We start from the raw sequence: 20,345 nt of genomic DNA, 5'->3' as shown, positions 1-20,345 counted from the left end.
CAGAAAATGTCTGTGTTTGTAATTGAAGGATACAGCATAAAAGTTGTAAATCATTTAGGAGTGGTTTGATGATAATGATAATAATCTATGACTCTGCTTGATTCATTTTAATATAATTTTTATTTATTAAAATGCATTTGTATGTATTTTGTATAAAGACATCAAGACAACTGTGAAGTTACCAGTGTTCTTGAAAATTAACAGATTATGTTAAATGTGAAGAGTTTTCCACTATGCATGTACAGAAAGTATTAGCATGAATTATTCCAGAACAATGCACAAAAAATTACAAAAATGGCATTATGTGACTTTTTATGCTTTTAGTCTATGCAAGAGAAGAGAAAAGTATTAGTGAGAAGTAGTGCTGGAGATTATTATTATTATTATTATTTGACATAAAATCTAGTTCCTTTAAAACCTTACAAATTCCCAGTGCTCAGAAATCTGGTTTGCCAAGTGCCCATCCTTCGTATGAATATGGCATTGACCCAACTTAATAACTGTACCATACTATATTTATTTACATGGAAAAATATAATCTCTAAAAAAACAAAAACAACATACGTCACAACTGTTTCCAGTGATTATTCTCCCACTGCACCTGACCGTCACGCTGCACTCTGCGTGAAGCTGTGACATCATTGTCAGGGTGTAACCAATCACGTGAGCGCACTAGATTCTTTCTCACAGTAGCGCGAGCTGGACATGCATTATTGATTATAGTCGCGCAACAGAGCTCTTCTGCATCTTTATTTCGCAAAGGTAAGACATTTGTGGTGCTGCTGTAATTATGTGTCTACTAATATTCATCCTCGCACGTAGAATAGTGATAACAGTTCGGAGTTTTAGTAAACATCGAGATGTTCATTTCTGGGAAAATGAAATACAATTCCAAGGAAAGGTCTTTGCAACAACGTGAATTACTACCTAAAAGAACATGAACTTGAAAACATGGATTTCTATAAACTAGCAGTTTATATTCTGACATTATCAGAAGGATTAAGCCATTAGTCATTTTGTGCAGAAGTTGCTGTTGATTTTTAATGCAAAAGTCTTGGTCTGGACTGAAAGTAAGGTGAAAAAAACAAAAATTAACAGTTGAGGTGGTAAAGTCTAAGAACAAAGTTACCATCACAAGAAAAAAAGGCGGGAACAATCTCTATCTGGAGATATGCAATTAAACGAGGCTATCAGAGATGTTACAGTAACAGATTCTCACAGAATGCACAGTCCTACATATCAACAGCTGATTTTAACATCTTTTTATTATTTTACAATAGACTCACTGTGTTACTACTACATTATGTCACGCACTTGTAAGATCAATGTGTTCAGTTAAACGTGTGCAGCTGTCCATGCATTACTTGAGATAGTAGAACATTAAAAGACACATGGTTACTGTACTTGACATGTGAAGTATACTTCAACCTCAGTGCAGTTCATTTGTAGTGAGATATCAAGTGACTAGCATATTACAAAGGGGCTATTATTAATGGCAGGGCTTGTCTGTGTTAAGTTTCTTTTGAATGCATGTACTGATGTCACTGGCTTTCTAATACAAATAAATGGGAGGATAGATTTGCCCTAAAGTATTATATCTTATCATATACAGTACCACTATGTGGTATATCTTATCATATACAACTATACAGTTTCTTCCAAAGATATTTAGACACCTAAGCCAGACTTGTGAACAAGTCAAATGTATGGATGTTATTGTATTGACTTGAGGATTTAATAACTAAGTGGCATTCATTTTAAAGAAAGATAGCAACATTTTTTTAGTTATAACATTACATGAACAGAAGTTCGGTAGGTTTTAAATTATAAATCAATGGATACATTGTTCACAATTAAGACAAAACATATTTGAACACTTTCTGGTTGCCCAACTTAGTGGAAAATGTCCATAGCTAATGTGACATGTAGTTACTCTGCAAGGACACCTGTGTGAGCTTGATGGAAACTGACTTATGTCCACTATCCACCAGTTGGATACAAATAATTAAAAAGTGAAAAAGGGCTAAGAAAAGTGGTTTGATGTTTTTTATCTAATGCAATGAAATTCACACATTTTAAAATGTGATTTAAGTTTCAAAAAGTGTCTAAATACTTTTTAGTTGGCCAATATCCTACACCCAGGGATAAAATCAGGCATATTAAAATGTTATATACGCATAATCTCACATAATCTGAGAAAGTAAAAGGTGAATTTCTGTCAAAAGTGCTGTTTAAACTAAAACCAGCCCTTGGTTCATTTAGAGCGGAGATACAGTATTCTTCTAAAAATCTTTGTTTGTGCTCTGCTGAAGAAAGAAAGTCATACCCATTTGGGATGGCATGAGGGTGAGTAAATGATGAGAGAATTTTATTTTTACTCTCTGAGCTGTTTGGTGCTGATTCTTTCAGTCGCGTAAACTGCAAACATTAACTGCCCAAAAAGAGAGGGTGACTAATCTGCTTGAACATTAACTGTTTTGAAGATTAGCAGTAGGGGATCAGGTTGTGATTTAATGCTTAAAGTTTTATGAAAACAGCTGTATGATGTATACAGGATAAGTCACTCCATGACTACCTTACGTTAAAGCTGTTGTAATCCAAAGGTCAGTTAGTTTAAGATGAAAGCAGGGTTAAGGAGGGGTTGAGTATCTTCAAAACAGTTAATGTTCAAGCAGATTAGTCACCCTCTCTTTTTGGGCAGTTAATGTTTGCAGTTTACGCGACTGAAAGAATCAGCACCAAACAGCTCAGAGAGTAAAAATAAAATTCTCTCATCATTTACTCACCCTCATGCCATCCCAAATGGGTATGACTTTCTTTCTTCAGCAGAGCACAAACAAAGATTTTTAGAAGAATACTGTATCTCCGCTCTATCCATTCAAAGTGAATGGTGGCCAGAACTTTGAAGCTAAAAAAGCACATAAATGCAGCATAAAAGTAATCCACAAGACTCCAGTGATTAAATTAATGTCTTCAGAAGTGATATGATAGGTGTGGGTGAGAAAAAGATAAATATTTTAATCCTTTTTTAACTATAAATTCTCCTTCCTGCCCAGTAGGTGGTGATATGCATGAAGAACGTAATCTTTTCAACAAATACATGAAAGATTATAATTTTTTGTGTGTTGTTAGCTTAAGCACATTGTGTTTGTCTATACTTGTGACTTTGATGAAGATGAGACCAATTAATGCAGAAAACCAGCTAATTCTAAAGGGTTCACATACTTTTTCTTGCCACTGTAAGTAAGGCATTTGTAGGTTGATTCCCCGAAAAAGTAGAAACACTGTGGTGCTATCAAAAGATTGCTGTTTGTTTGAAAATCCTGACCAATGGCGTTAATTTTGGGTGGGGCTATTTATTTGTTCGACCAGTGGCAGAGAGGGTAGTTCATTACTATACTACACTATTATAATTAATGCCCTACTGCATACAATTTAAACTTGTTCCTAGATAATTTTCACAGTTCAACATAATGTCTCCCAATAATGTATCCTCTATGTCATTTAGATCCCTGAGAGCCCACGTACATCACCAAACATCTATTTGATGTTGTAGGTTGTTTGGTCATCTGCAATGTGACATACAACATTCAGCAGATGTCTTTGAGACATTTATGATTTAGAATGTTGGTAAATCTGATCTTTTTAAGATGTTTATCAGATGTAAATTAGATTGTGATGCTTTCCAGATGAAAATATCTAAAACAGACTTTATCTGGGATGCAGTGGCGGATTTAGGCATGGGTGACATGGGCAGCCACCTAGGGCGGCATTCTTTTAGGGGCGTCAGCAACCTTTGGGGGCGTTCTCATTTAGAATCACCATTTTTTTTTACCATGTTTGTCATGCCTGCGATGGACTGGCGACCTGTCCAGGGTGTCCCCCGCCTTTCGGCCAATGTTAGCTGGGATAGGCTCCAGCCCCCCGCGACCCTGTACACAGGATAAGCGGTTGATCGATGGATGGATGGATGGATGGATGGATGGATGTTTGTCATGGGAATCTGAGCTCTTTTTACTGAATGTACTGAATGTACAGCCTGAACTGAATGTACCACAGGCTGTAGGATGTACAAAGGTGGGCCTGATTTTTGTTCCTCTGTGCAGATTGCATTTCATCTGCGTAACACACTTGAATGGGTGCATTCATTCCAGAAAAGAAGGGAAGGTCAAGTCTGAAAAAACGAAGCCAGAGAAGGTAAGCTGGTTGCAAGCTACATAATGTTGTCTCATCTTGGATTTCTCATAAAGGATCAATCTGTAGGTTATATGAGAAGGCTGAGGGGTTAATTGAGGCTTGTTGACATTCGTAAGTTATGTCACCTGTACTCGCAGGAAGTCAAAGGTGTATCTCTAATGTTATTGTATAAGCTGCAAGCATGGATTTCCCTGGTTAGCACAAATCAGGGTTTTGGTGAGAGCCAAAAACCTAAACAAAAAAGTGAACCTCAATCACTGAATAATCACTGCAATTTGTGAGGAGTAAATTAAATCTCATGTAAATATCATGGGATCTTATTGGTATTCATAGGTATCCAAATATATATTTTTGTACATTTGGACAGAAACTGAAATATACAATATCAACGTATTGACAGCATCTAAAACATAATCCCTTTTACATATGTACAATGTAAGGGACATGCGAATGTTAACAAATCCTTTCATAGAATATTATATCAATAGAAGTTGCTAATTGATTTTATTGATGTATTTAAATTAGATTAATTTAATATGTTTAAAGTGTCAATTTACATTTATGCTTTTGACAGATATTTTATCCAAAGCAACGTACAGTGCATTCAGGGTATACATTTTTACCTGGGAATCGAACCCATGAACCCATTAGCATTGCTAAGACCAGTGGAGCTACTTTATTTAAAGGATTGCTTTTTTATTCTATTAACGCTTCATCCGGTAACTTATTTTCACATTATAACAGTTTTACTCTGACTAAAATGTCATCTAATTTAGGTCAATAAAAATAACATATTTTAGTTGATAATGATAATAAAAAAAAGTGTGCAACAACTGTAACAAACCAAATTTAAAAAAATATTCAAACATTTAGTAAATGAATGTTTTATCATTTAAACATGTATCAAACATAATAAAGATGAAAAATTTAACAAAATAAAAAAAACCTTTGTCAACGATCATTTTGTTGATGAGATTTACAATGCACACACACAAAAACACAAACCCATATATAGGGATCCTGAAGATTTGTAAATCTCTAAAATTGTAAAAACTGTATGTAAATAGGTTTGCTGTCAATACGTTGCTTATTACGTTGACTATCCAAACATACAAAAATGTACAGGAACAATTACATATAACTATGAATTTGAATTAGATCACCATTCATGTTTTGTAAGACTTTACACAAAAGGTAGACATACATTATAGTTTACATAAGTATTATGCTTATCACAAATTCAGTTGAGATTGAAGATATACCCAGTGATGCTCTGGGCTGCGTTTCCCAAAAGCATCATAGGCCTAATGAGATCGTAGAAACTAATGGTGCCAATGGTTTCTACTATCAACTTAAGCTTACAATGCTTTTGGGAAATGCAGCACAGGTTAGTATGCTTGGAACAATTGGGCAGGGATTTTAAATGGATTTTTCCATTAACCATGACCAGAAAAGACAGGGACATGCAAATACATAAAACACACCTGGCATGGTCAAGCCAGCAGGCTTCAATGTCATTACTGGCCTAAATATGACTATAAGTCATATAAGTATCACTGCTCTTGAACTATATTACTTATTTAATCAATTTGACCATGACCCTGTAATTAATAAGAATTGTTGTGCCCTGTTGTTTTAATTACTTCTGTACATCCACAAGACTCATGACTATTTATCAGCTATATGGAAGCATGTAAGGCAGAATAACACCTTAACTACGATGATTGCTTTCAAATAATAAGTCAGAGGATCTTTTAGCTTTCAAATGTTAGTAAAATAAAAGAACTTGGTGGATTTCTGAATGTGAAACTGTTATCCCTCATCATAGAAATGGGGCATAGGTGGAGATATAACACTGGTGTCCGTTTAGGAGCAGGACATCCCATTCCAGTCTTTCTTTTTATAAGAAGATAACTAAGAGCTTTTTACACAAGCAAAACCTCCTGAATCCATAAATCCATATACTAGCTGTGAGTGCTAGTTTAGAGTAACAACATTTTTTGGTATAGAAAATGCAAAAAGCCATACCCCATTAAACCTCAACCACAATAATCCCCCTACCTAGAGCATGGTAACCCAGCCATATATAATCTCGAAATGGATTTTGTTGTTAAATTTGAATGCCCATTTTTCACACGTCACTTTAAAATTTTAGAAGAAAAGTCACCTGCCCACCATAATTATTAACTCCAATTGAAGACCAAGATGCTTTTGTAAGGGGTTTAATAATATAGATCACTGAGTTTTTAGAGAACGAGTAAAGGATGAATTTGCATTTATGAGTGAACAATCCATTTAATACCAATTATAATGTGTAATATTGCATTTAAGTGGTTTGAATTCATAAAGATATTTGATATGCAATAAGGACTCAGAGAGTGAGTATATGAGAACATATAACCCCAGCTAGATTCACAAGACATTTAATTTATTGCCCTCTCATCGTTTATTACTAGAAAACTCTTTGCTCTCTTTCTCTGTTTCACACACACACACACGTTCTGTCTCTTTTTTCCTTGCTCTGTCTTTCAACCTTACACTAATCCCCCGTTAAACTTCTTTTGCAGATGCCAGTGATCTAAAACTATCAAGGATTGGGGACCAAAGAAAAGAAAGGCACAGAACAAAACAACAGAAGCTTTCAATAGAGATCATTCTGCCTGAACTTAAAGCTGACAGTAAGTTTCTATATCATGTTTTTGTTACATTTTAATTTTACAACAAATTTAGGAATCAATCATTCCTTCTGAAACTCCTGTCAGAAGACCAACTCTGTGTTTGCTAGATAAGAAAATATCAAACCAAGGCTGTGTCCACATTAATCAGGATACATTTGAAATTGAGCGTTTTTCATAAAGCTCTCCATTTGCAAACTGCAAATGCAAAGAAATCACCGTTCTATTTACGGTCCATGTACGCAATTCTACTCGTGTTCTGTCCCTGGACGGCAAATCGGAATAAACTTCCCTTCGCCTTTAAAAGACTGCAATGTGAAGGATGTACTTAGTAACGTTTATCTTTAAAAACGCTATCAAATTAAATATCAGGCACAACAACGTAACATGGGCCACCATCTTGATTGTTTTGGGTTGAATGGATCTCATGACTGCGTCACAAGATGACAAATACATCATAGTGTTCAGATATCTCTGTTTTCCCTGTCCAATCTACAATGTGAAGACGATGTTTTTGCTTTCAAAAAAAGTATTAGTGTGGATGTAGCCCAAGTGGAAACTTAACTTCTAAAACTTTTTCCAAAACTTTTCTGAGCCATTTTTGTACTTGCCATTAGCCAGTTAGTCCCAATGTGTTTTTAATGGATGTATGAAGTCAGTTCATCTCAAGTTCACACAGGGGTACTAGCAGAGCAACCACAGGTGTATTACACATCACATTAACTGTGGACATGTACCACTAACGTTTGAAAAAACAGAAAATGTCCAAATAATTTTCTCTTCATTTTAAGCAAACATCTGTAAAGGCATTAATGGAAAGGAGGAGGCGAGAACCAGCTTGACAATATAAATAATAGTTTTAATATAAAACTGAAACAAAAAGACAAACACACACAGGTGTTGAACAGCTGTCTGTAAATCTCTCTGTCGCACTGCAGCTTCCAGTCGGCCTTTATCCTTCACTGAGGCTTGATTAGCCTGATTAGGGGCCAGGTGTGCGGAATCACGACCTGGGCCCACCCTCCGCCCTGCCACAACATCTAATGTGTTTTTTTTATCATGTTAAACCTAACAAACTTCTTTTTTATTAAATGTTTTGTCTGAAAATAGTGATTTTGCTATCTTTCTTCAAAACAAATTCCACTTGGTTTGATATTTTGCTATCAGATGCAATGACATGCATACATTTATAAATGTGGCTTAATTGTCTAAATACTTTTTGGGGCCACTGCATATGAATTTGCTGCCACCGACATTTAACCTGCAGGAAAAGTTATTGAAAACTCAAACCTTGATGTTCTAACCTTCCTTTACGATGACATAATGGCCTATTGATTTTTTATCTTTTGGTTAAACAAGAGACAATTGTCTTCTGTTGTGTTGATTCTAATTCTGTCCACATGAATGTAACATGGACGCACAATAAGTTTGTTTTGCTCACAGCCATATGATAGAAGACTGAATGAAAAACAGAGCTTATTGGTATATTTCTGTCATATGACTGTTTGGGCAATAGGTGTATGTATGTGCCTAGGCTTATGTCCTGAAAGGCAGTGTACATAACACATTGTTGAATGTAATCGCTCAGGTTTTTAATAGAATCGTATCATGCTTTATCTTTCAGACACACGCGCGCGCACACACACGCACACCCCAAAGGGCATGGTTAATTCTTTAAATCTTCCCTGTTGCTCAGTTTTAAATTACAGCCATGAAAAATGACAATAGATTGCTGTTTGTATTATTAGTGGTGTTATCTAAGCAAGCAGATTAATTAGGGTTAGGGATTTAGCATTAGTATTGAAAAATCTGTAGTTTGGAATGATGGAGTAAATATAAGTATAGGTGTCTTGTACAAACAGTCAATATATTCTGCTCTACTACAAACACTCCAAATAATAATTCAGAGAAGTAAGGAAATGTGAGAGTGAGCTTTGACAAAGGCTTGGTTTCCCAGGTTGCAGTAAGGGTGCACACATACACACACAGTTTGTCTAATATCTGCTGTAAAATCGCGTCACACTTGTGCATCACTAGGCAACTGGTGCCTCTGCCCAGGCCAAAGTTAACTATTCTAACCCCTTAGATGTCTGTGTTTGTATTATGAGAGGCCACTGATATATCAGAATACAAAGCCAATAAAAAAAGACACAGGAGATATTTGTACAATCTGTGGTTTGCCAGTAAGACCGGCCCTACAGGATTAAAGCATATGTTGTGTGGTCATGTTTGCTAAAACAAAAGCAAAGAGGGTAAGTCTCTCCCTTTTCGTCTACTTCATTGAATCATTTAAGCAATAATCTGTGTAATATGACAATGCCAGTATTATTCAATACTCCATTTAATAGTAATACGACATTTTATTTTGGCTTGCTAAGGGTGCCACTTAAATAAGGCTAGTAAGATTTATCGCTGTTTCAGTAATTGTTCATAGATTTGTTTGATCCAAAATCAGTCTTTAAACTGAAAACAGTAGCATATCTGCTCTTTCCTTATAAGGGCATTGCAAAAGAATTTAGCAAACTCTTAGAACAGCGTTTACCATCTTTCAACACAGGCAATCATGTAATAAAGTGAGTGCAAACAGACTGTATCAGTCAACTGTGATCAGCTGGTTTTTACAGCTAGACATTCAGTTGATAGACCTCTCTTAAACACAAACTAGCAGGTTTTTGAACAAAGTCTGATTGCCATTTGCATTAGTCCAGTCTGTAGAACATCCGTATCAAGGAGCGTCATCACACATCAGAAATGTATGTTCTTGTATAGTGTCTTTTGAAGTTGAATAATACTGTTCTCATGCAGTCTGGTTCAGCAGATAGAGATGGAATCTAGCACTGGAGAAATGGACAAAAATGTAGAGGAACTGACAGGTAAGAGAATACTCACATTTTACTTAGGGAAAAAGTTTGAAAAATATTTTGGTTTGGATTTATGCATTATAAGGAACAATTACAGGCTTTGTAAATGCTCACCATTTCTTTTAAGATTATTGATATTTTAAAACACATTTCTATCTTCACTAGTTCATTCTAAATGGTCCTGCAGTATACCAAATAATTTTTTTCAAGTATAAATTGGATTCCATGTAGTGTCTCAATTACTATGAGGTCATAAAAGCTGCATGCATAATAATACAAAAAATTGAAAATATTGATTAAAAAGGGTTAGATGGAAGACATGCCACAGGACATGCAAAATGTTCAAAAGTATTTTGTGTCAGCTGCAACAAATAAATGAAAACGTGTACTGATCATGTCATTGTAGAGTGCAAAACTGTCAAAAAATTATTGACAGTGAATGTTTAGAAGAAACCTCCTCATAATATTAGCATTATTAAATATCTATATGCTGTTTCATAAATGAAAACAAACGTACACATCTTAAAACAAGAAATTCTTGCCAAGATAAGATCGAACTTAAGTTTGGCTCAGATGTATTTTATCGGGCAGAAAATCTCTCCCGTAGAGGGCGGGTTTTGTGATAATAACATGGGAAATCGCACTATTAAAGGTACAATATGTAACAATTTTCATGTAATATTCACCTTTGTTTTGCCAATGTGTGAACATCTTGTTACGCAACTTAAAAAATTAGTCCTGGACTTCCTAGGTTGCCTATTATAGCCTGTAGACTGATTTTCATGCAAAGGGAGTGGGTCGGTTTTGCCGGGAAAATCCAAAGGATGTGACGTTTATGTGCTCTCCCGAGAGCCTTGTATTGAATCCCGTCTGGCTAAGCGGGAACGTGATCGCGGTCGAGCGAAAACTAGAGTGAACATCGGCAGGGAATTTGATTCCTGGAGGGAACTTCGTTTGGTTTTGGAGATCAAAACCGACCCTGAATTGGCATTCTTCTTATTGGACAGATAAGCTTACTAACTGCAAAGCATGTGAAATATAGTGCCATAAGGATTGATCTGTGTAATTGTAGCTAACTTGAACTTGCCTACTAACGCTAACGAATTACAAGCTACCTTGCTTCATAACTTTCAAATAATTTCAACAAACTTCTCTTTATAATAATAGTCAGGTATACAGGATAAATTTAAATTTTCTTGATCGTAGTACAACATATGACATACAATAGTGCATCAGTAAACTGTCTGGTATAGTTCTGTATTATGTCGCTGTATGTGTGTATTCATATGCTATGTTAGCTGATAAGTAGTATTAGTTAGTCTCAAAGTTTGTAGTAAAACAATCATAACTGTGTAATTTTAATTATTGCCTCATATAATTATATTTTAATTACTACCTCATCTGTCAGCATGATGCCTGTGAATCACGTTCAGCCTCTTTGTACTTTACATCATTGTTTTGGCCAGCGCTCACTTGTGTCCCTATGGAGTGTGTGCATGAGTAACTGATAGCAGGCTGCAGTTCACCTAACAGCCACAGGTGTCATTAATAACAAGGGTTTCTGAATCTTACATACTGCACCTTTAAAGTAATCTTAATGTACTTTTTTCTTATTTGTTGAAAATCTGGTTTCCCAAACCAGTACGTAGAAAGCACTTTGATTAGATCTGAAGCGAGCCATCAAGCCCAAGATTTAAAAACTTGGACATTCGGATTCTACCTGCGCTCTTTAAAGGCCACTATCTTACAAAGATCATTAGCACAATTAGGTTAAAGAGAATATAACTGTACTATATGGCAGTGGCGGCCCGTGCATTTTAAGTCTAGGCCTTCAGTACGATTCATGCTATTAAGAAAACAGTTTCACAATAAACAAGACACACTATAGACTTCATACATTACGTTGCATATAACTAATAACACCAAATTACATTTTTTACAAAATGTTCATGCAAAATGTTCACGCATTAAAATACAATTTCAAATTTGTTGTAGGCCCCACTAGACCTTTGGGCCCCTAAAATTGTAACCAACTTTCACCCCACTAGCTACGGTCCTAAGTATACGCTTCTTGTAGCTGGAGATATATGTTGAAAAGGCACTTTCATTGCCTGGTTTACATAAGGGACCGTCTAAAAATTCCACCCACAGAGCTAAATCATCAACGGTGTACAAGCATGCATTTAATTGACATTGAGTTATGCATAAAAACTACAACCTTAAGAATGTTGAAATGGTTTTCATTGAGTTAGTTTGTTCATGTAAGTCATGACAGTAATTTGAATGAACACTTAGACGCGCCAGCAACGTTTTGGCGCAGTGTCTGGACTTTTCAGATAGTCCCTTAGGTCTATTATTCAGCGGGCAATCTTCAGTGAATATAAACTTTTATCTCCTCCCCGGGCCCTCCCTTAGGTCCAGCCCTGATGAGAGGTAGCGCACTACATTGATTTTACTATAGTTAAGGGGAGTTTGAATTGCCTAAATCTCTCCTAACCATGGCAAAATCATTTTAGCACTTGGTCTAGAGTGGCAAAAAACAATCCAAAGTTCTTCAGTAATATAGTTAATTGGCCTAACTGCAGGCTATTTATGGTTGCCAAGGAACAAAGCAAGTTCACACTTATACAGAATTCAAATGATGTGCATTCAGATTCAGAATGTTTATCAGATAATTTATAAAGGCATTTAAATGATACTAATTCAATCAGATTTAATCATTTTCATATATTGGTATTTAAACTTTTTGAAATTAAAACAGAACAAATTCTGGCAGTGTAATTTACACACTGACCTTCGCATAATGTCATCCATCTGTATTTCTGATCCATTCAAACCAATCCGGTTGATTTTTGGTCTTCAACAGGAAGGAAGAAGTCACGTTTTAAGCAACTGAAGGTGCGCTTTTTTGGGAAACTGAAGAAAAAGGAAAGTGAAGACCTGATGAAGCAAAGCAAGTCCGCCAGTGACATCACAGCTCCAGAAGCCGAGAGGGAAGGATATGACTCTGAGGATGACTGTTTGTAAGTGGCTGATGTGCTATACACTCAGAGCACTTTATTAAGAACACTATGGTCCTAATAAAGTGCCCGATGTGGTCTTCTGCTGTTGTAGTCCATCCCCCTCAAGGTTCGACGTGTTGTGCTTTCTGAGATGCTATTCTGCTCACTATAATTGTACAGAGTGGTTATCTGAGTTACCATAGCCTTTCTGTCAGCTCGAACCAGTATGGCAATTCTCTGTTGACCTCTCTCATCAAAAAGGCGTTTCCATCCAAAGAAATGCCTCTCACTGGTTGTTTTTTGTTTTTGGCACCATTCTGTGTAAATTAAAGAGGCTGTTGTGTGTGAAAATCCCAGGAGATCAGCAGTTACAGAAATACTCAAACCAGCCCATCTGGCACCAGCAATCATGCCACGATCGAAATCACTGAGATCACATATTTTTCACATCAGGGTTGATGTGAACATCAACTGAAGCTCCTGACCTGTATCTGCATGATTTTGTGCATTGCACTGCTGCCACATGATTAACCGATCAGTTAATTGCATGAATAAGTAGGTGTATAGGTGTCCCTAATAAAGTTTTCAGTGAGTGTATATGAGTGCTATATTGTGTTTGTATAGATATTATACTGAAAGTATAAAGCTTAAGGAATAAGTCATGACTGAATCCATATTTACAGTATCCATTTGCAGCAAAATCACAAAAACCTATTAAATGTGATCCGCAGGTACACACAGTGTCTGAGCACCAGGGCGATGTCCCACGATAGCATCTTCATTACTGATCAAACTCAGTCCACAGAACCAACACGGGTTCTATCACAAGAGAATGTACATGGCAAAATTAAGGCCTTACAGGTAAGGAAATGTTCTTTGTAGGGTGTTTGAAAGCTGGCAAATCTAATCACAAATTTCTTTAATAGAGGGAGATTTTAGATTGTTACAGGTACAAGGATCCTTATTGAGGATCAGCAGTTTTAATTGAGTCAAATTATTATTGGCTATTTCATTTCTGCAGAAGAATTAGTTGCTAGCTGATTCTGTTTTGATTTCGTAGTTAAAGCTACAGCAACAGAATTTACATCTGGGGCCTCCTCCAATGTTGATCCCTGGTAAGTACACAGAGGACTCAGGAGCAACTTCAGAGGATGATGGTTTGCCTTGCAGCCCACCTGAGATGTTTTTCCACGAGCGAGCGATGCATGGAGCAGTTAAAAAGGTGAACAAAGAACAGAAACATATACAGATTGTAGGTTAGACTTAAACCAGCTTAAAACACCTGTATAAAACCTGATTGATTGCAATCCTTATGCCATTTCTCTTCCAGTATCCAGAACCTCATAAACATCTGAGCTCTCTGAGTTTAGCAGGAACAGGAAGTGAAGAGGAGGAACAGGTAATGCTATTTCCATAATCAACCCTGGTTTAATGTCAAGGTGTAATATCAACTTTGTGGTGGTGGTGTATTAACATTTGTCATCATTTACTCACCCTTATGTTGTTTCAGACCCATTTGACATCTGTGAAACACAAAAAAAAAGATGTTAGGTAGAATATTAAATCTCAGTCACCATTTACTTTCATGGAATTGTATGGAATGAAAGTGAATGGTGACCAAGGCTATCAGTTCCTCACATTCTTCCCAACATCTCCATTTGTGTTACATCACAAGTCAAAAACAACTTTTGGTTGAACTACCCCTTTAAGAAAGATCCTACATATATAAGTTATATGACACTAGCTAATTGTATCTCAACCAGGGTGATCCTTTCCAGTCATCATCAAGGCCTTTATCCCCAGTTTCTAAGCCATCTCCTCAGCCACCAATTTCCTCCACCTCAGCTTTGGACACAACCTCTACAGGAGTGGATTTCAGTTGCTCTGCGTTTACCACACCCAGGTTGGATAACTCAGCCGCTCGTCATCGTATGTTAGTCAAACCTAGGAACCAACGAGCCAGTACAAAGGGCAAAAAAGTGTCAATGGTAAGGCTGCAAGGGCACTACTTCAAATGAACTTACCTGTCAATTTTTCCTCATATTTTTCCTTGCTATTTTACCACAGCAAAAATGGGATAGTATGCTAAATATTAAAAAAGTTGCATTTAAAATTCAAAAAATTCAAAAGTGCAACTAAAAAACACAAATATCACCTATAATTGATCATTCACAAGCAGTTTTTAACACTGATTTTGAACATTTGGTTTAAGCAAAAGATTTGAAGGCAGTTTGGTCTGTCTCTCCCAGGCATCTCTCTCTCCCAAGCATCGCTCAGGAAGTCTCAATGATTTGGACAACGTTCTATCTGAGGAGGATGATATCGAAACCATGTCAACAGAGACAGTGCACAATCGCCTGTGCTCTTCTCCGAAACCTACCACTCCAGAACCAAAATCAACTACACCTGCAAACTCACTGCAGATCCAAGAGGAGAAACCCACTGGAATCGAAATCCATCCCCCATCCATGGGTGTTGAAACCCTCATGTTTCTTGAACATGAGGAGAAGGTCACCACCAACCCTCTCTGTTTGCAAGCCACCCCAATTGGATTGACTTCACTGTCTTCCGGGAGAGTATCACCTTCAGGACTTTATCTTGAATCCACACAACCAACAAGCAACAAAGAGCCATTTAGATCCCATTCACCCATCAATAGATATGATGGAAAAGAGATCCAACCATCAAGGGAAGTAGAGCCGTTAAGATCCCTTTTGCCAATCCAGAGATATGATACTAAAGAGATCCTGATTTTTGATGATAAAGGATCTCAAGGACCAAGTGATAACAAAGGTGGGATCCAAGCAGAAGCAGCATTTAGATTACATCTTGTACCTGTGCCACAAACCAAAAACCCAAAAATGGAAACAAGGAATCCGCCCTCTCCAAAAGGTCCCACAGAAGCCTCTCAGAAGCCTTGGGAAGTTGGAGTGGAATCTTCTTCTCCCAAACTGGTTGGTAAGACTACAGCACCCTTTAAAGGAGTCGTTGGGGCCCCTTATGCAAGAGAGTTTGATTCCAAATCACAGACACTTAACTCTGGAGCATTTCAGTTTTCTATTGCACCTGCCAAGTATCGCTCCAAAATGACAAGTGAGACCGTAGCAAAGCAGGACAGGGAAAATTTGAAAAGTGTTCCAGGAATCAAGACCCATTCCAAGAAACCTAACCCAGAGCCACTAAAGGATGAAGCTAGGGAGACAAAACCAACAGAGTTGCAGCTCCTTCATCAAACGCAAGAGACAAAGAGCAGTTATCAAAGAGAAGAATTATCTCCTATTATGTCCAAACCCGCACCAGGAAACCAGACCTCTACAGAACATGTGGAAACTGAGAAAACTGAGGAACCTGAAGACCGGAAGAATGCTTTTGGGGTGCAGCTTCGCACCACCTCTTTGTCTCTGAGATATCAATCTGAGGTTTCCAAAATTAAGGATGAAACAAAGCGGTACAATTTAGAGTCTAATCAAATGCAAGTGGTCTCAGAAGAGCATGTTGGGATAGCCAATTCTAACAATAATCCCATGGTTTCCAAAAAACAAGATTTACCGAATCTGCACTCTCAGCTTGCTGCCACAGATAGTGAGTGTTTCTTGTCTTTATTAAACTTTTAAAATATGTTGCATTACATGGTGTTAACTTATATGGTGCATAGAGCTGCTGATAGCAAAACTAAGAAGTAGACCAATTAGAACTGTTGTATAAGGAATAGTTTAACCAAAACTTAAAATTCTGTTGTTATTTACTCACTCTCATATCACTCCAAACCCATTCGACTGACTTCTATGAAAAAAGGAAGGAGATGTTAGGCCAGAAACATTACAAAACATTTAACTCAAATATGATTATGCATATGCGAGTACTTGGGAACCTGCAATCCGGCTGAACATGTTTAACATGTGTTCTTGTGTTACTGTGGTGGGAACAAACGTCAATACTCAAGGGGGCGATAGAGTTACTTCAAATGTCTGTGCCATTAAACTGCATGTGGTATTATTCAGGTAAGTGCTATAAGTATATTGAATTTAACTTTTAACTTTAGAAATATTCTCTTTAAACTGTTGCACCGCCATGACAGTTGTTGGCTTACGGTTGCTTACAGCAATGTTTAGAATTCAACACATACTTGCGATGTGCTATGAAATGCAGGCTGACACATTTTGGAATGCAACAACGCATGAAACTGAGCTTGCGTATCTAGAGGTGGCTGTGTTTAATATACTTATGTGGTGTATGTTTCTATAAAGAATGTTAGGGACTGACCGTTTATTGCCCTAAAAAAGATGTAGAACAACAAATACAACAAAACGCATTGTTCTGGAGACGTGCTTTCAAAAGTTGCTGTTCTTTTTAACATGACACTTTAAAAAAGTGCATCTAGCGCATGTTTACATAGAAAAACAAAAACTGCACAGACCGGAGCAATAATTGCATTTGGTGTGAACGGCCCTTAAAGGGATAGTTCACCCAAAAATGAAAATTCTCTCATCGTTTACTCAACCTCATGCCATCCCAGATGTGCATGACTTTCTTCTGCTGAACACAAATTAAGATTTTTAGAAGAATATTTCAGCTCTGTAGGTCCATACAATGCAAGTGAACGGGTGCCAAAATTGTGCACTCCAAAAAAGCACATAAAGGCAGTATAAATGTAATCCATAAGACTCCAGTGGTTAAAGCCATATTTTCAGAAATTATATGATAGGTGTGGGTGAGAAACAGATCAATATTTAAGTAAATATTTTTCTAGAAATTCCTCCCCCTGCCCAGTAGGGGGTGTATGCGTAAAGAATGTGAATCACCAAAAACATGAAAAAGAACATGATAGTTAAAGTGGAGATTGATTGAGCAGGGAGGAGAATTTATAGTACAAATTTACAAAAATATTGCTCCTGAAGACATTGATTTAACCAATGGAGTCATATGGATTACATTTATGCTGATTTATGTGATTTTTGGAGATTCAAAATATTGGCACCCATTCACTTACATTGTATGGACCAAAAGGGCTGAGAAATTCTTCTAAAAATCTTAATTTCTGTTCTGCTGAAGAACAAAAATCATACACATCTTGGATGGCATAAGGGTGAGTAAATGATGAGATAATTATAATTTTTGGGTGAATATTTCCTTTAAATCACCATTCACTTTTGTTGTACGTCAAAAGATGCAATGAAGGTGAATTGTGTCTGAGGCTAACATCTGCTTTTGTGTTCCAATAAAGAAAGTCTTTCGGGTTTGGAACGATAGGATGAGTAATCAATGATTTAATACAAATTTTGGGGTGAACTATCTCTTTAATTATTTGTTTTTTCAAGTTGGTCAGCATTAATATAATATTAATTTATAGATGAAAGACCATCTACCCAAGACATATCAGGAACAAGCAAAGAGGCAGGATTGGAGCCAGGCTGGATGAGTCTAGCAAGAGAGAAGACCAGGGCTTACCAGCCCTTCTTGAGCAGATTAGCCACAAATCAGTCACCACAAGTCCACCCTTCACCTCCAACAGTACCTCCTTCACAGCCTCCAAAACCAACCTCACAGCCCAAAACACAGCCAGTAACCACAATGTTTCTTCCATTGAAAACACAGCACACACTGAATGCGTCAATTCAGATGGTCAACCAGCAATCTTCACAAGTTACAACACAGAGATCTCCCACTAAAACGACCCCAAGTGGAATGAAAGACAAGCAAGTATCATCTGGTTGGAGAACAGAGAACACATTTACCCAATCAGCAGGCGGAGGAAGACTACCTGACATTAAGGCAAGGGAGAACTGATTGACTTCGTTTCTTTTTTTTTTCTAACCCTAACCCCTAACACTAACTATTTGTACCTGAACATGAAATACTGAAATACTTGATTTAGATAAGTCAAATGGGGAATTTTTTGACTTCCATTGTATTTTAGTTTTTTTTTATTGTATTTCTCTTTTATTTAATTTCAACTTTAACTACCATGTCAACAGAGACAGTTTTTGGTTTAGTCTTTAACTTCTATGTAATTAAGCATTTGATACAATGCTCTTATTATGTACATTGTTTCATTGTACTTACATTTAAAGTACCTTTAAGGTAAGGGTTGGGGTAGGGTTAGCTTTAGGATTAGGGGTAAGGTTAAAAGTGTAACTACAGATGTTAATTTAATTACATCTGTAGTTACACTTTTAATTTAACCCTAATCCTAAACCTAACCCTACCCCAACCCTTATCCTAAACCCTAATCCTTACCCCTACCCCTAAACCTACCCGTACCTCAACCACAGGAGCCGCAAATTTTCATCTTGTGATAATTTTGCAGAACAACATTTATTTACACAATATGTACATTTTATTGTATGTATTTGAATGTTAATACATAGTAGTTGAAGACACCGAATATAAAGTTGGACCATTTATTATTATTATTATTAAGTGGGATAATGTACAATCAGCTAGCCAAATTGCAATCATATTGTTGTTTCAATGTACTATGATGCCATATGATCACCACTGTGAACAACCATATTGCGCCTAAATATCATTCTGTAATTTTGGTCTGTCTATTGCATTGTTTTTCAGGATAAAAGCATCCCTGCACTTAGGATCAGTACATCAGAAACTGATGCAACAATGAAAGCAGCATGTCCCAGCAAGATGGAAGGGAATTCAAGACCGATTACACCCAACAACACAGAATGTAAACTGTTGTTTTGACTATAATTTGTATTCTTGTAATGTTTTAATATAAGCGCTTCAAAACATTAACTGAAAAGTTTGATATTCACATCAGTGTTTGTTTGTTTCTTTGCTGTAGTACCGACTATCACTTCTGAGCTTCTATCCTCATCATCCTCATCATTAGACATCTTTCAGCAGCAGCCTCGGTCAGATGGAGCTCAGCCATCTTGGATGGAGCTCGCCAAGAGGAAGTCTTTAGCTTGGAGTGACAAAACATTAGAATTAATTTGAAACAACCAGACATTCAGAGATGTAGTGTTGGAATAGTGAATGTTACAATGAATGAATGTACTGTGTACAGGGTTTTATGTGTACATAATTGATCGGTTGTGAGTGAGTGAGTGAGTGAGTGATATTTGTATTGTTTGTATGCAGTTAGATTGTTTTAATTATAATTCAATTGCAATAGACAAGACATTCCTATAGCTTTACAGAATTACACAAATGTATGTATTATTACACATGACTTATCTAACCTTTTATTGATACCTGTATGACTGTTGTTCATCTTTACAGTGACGATATGTTGTTATTTAACAATAGAGGAATACATTTCTGATAGTGATAATAAACTATGATGCTTAACTGTCACAAATATATATATATATATATATATATATATATACTCAGAGCATAACAACTTTATTGCTTTGATGTTTATTCTTGGTGATGGTGGCTAAATGTTAAATATACAACTTTTAAAAGAACTAACAAAGCTCCAGAGCACATATGTATGAATCATCATTTTTAAAAACACACCCTTGTCGTTAGTTTAAAAATCAGGCAGTTTAGCTAACTCCAATGGATCATAATGATTACACTGCCCTCTAGTGGATACATTACCTTTGCACACAAGTGTAGCAAAGACGATGATAGGTAAAAAA

The 20,345-nt window shown here is 36.6% G+C and overlaps 1 protein-coding gene across 2 annotated transcripts; it reads left to right on the top strand.

Annotated features, from left to right (window-relative positions):
• Positions 1-673: 673 nt before the first annotated feature.
• Positions 674-20,048, top strand: LOC127644249 (CRACD-like protein). Of its 2 annotated transcripts, XM_052127337.1 has the most exons (13): positions 674-762; positions 4,107-4,197; positions 6,765-6,875; positions 9,678-9,745; positions 12,600-12,756; positions 13,467-13,596; positions 13,796-13,957; positions 14,066-14,134; positions 14,499-14,723; positions 14,985-16,317; positions 18,086-18,507; positions 19,303-19,420; positions 19,538-20,048. In XM_052127337.1, the coding sequence occupies exons 4-13, from the start codon at positions 9,697-9,699 to the stop codon at positions 19,690-19,692; spliced, it is 2,820 nt and encodes a 939-aa protein (XP_051983297.1). In that variant the 5' UTR covers positions 674-762; positions 4,107-4,197; positions 6,765-6,875; positions 9,678-9,696; the 3' UTR covers positions 19,693-20,048. The 2 variants fall into 2 exon arrangements, with proteins under 2 accessions (XP_051983297.1, XP_051983298.1); XM_052127338.1 differs by lacking the exon at positions 9,678-9,745.
• The last annotated feature ends 297 nt before the right edge of the window (positions 20,049-20,345 follow it).

The sequence above is a fragment of the Xyrauchen texanus genome, chromosome 5, assembly GCF_025860055.1.
Source record: "Xyrauchen texanus isolate HMW12.3.18 chromosome 5, RBS_HiC_50CHRs, whole genome shotgun sequence".
NCBI lineage: Eukaryota > Metazoa > Chordata > Actinopteri > Cypriniformes > Catostomidae > Xyrauchen > Xyrauchen texanus.
This window is presented reverse-complemented; position numbering and strand designations above follow the sequence as displayed.

Bases quoted from the DNA above. Each gene is read 5' to 3' on its own strand.
- LOC127644249 (XM_052127337.1), top strand. From the start codon at position 9,697: ATGGAATCTAGCACTGGAGAAATGGACAAAAATGTAGAGGAACTGACA. The intron at 13,597-13,795 runs GTAAGGAAATGT...TTGATTTCGTAG, and splicing joins GCAAAATTAAGGCCTTACAG to TTAAAGCTACAGCAACAGAA. The intron at 14,724-14,984 runs GTAAGGCTGCAA...TGTCTCTCCCAG, and splicing joins AGGGCAAAAAAGTGTCAATG to GCATCTCTCTCTCCCAAGCA.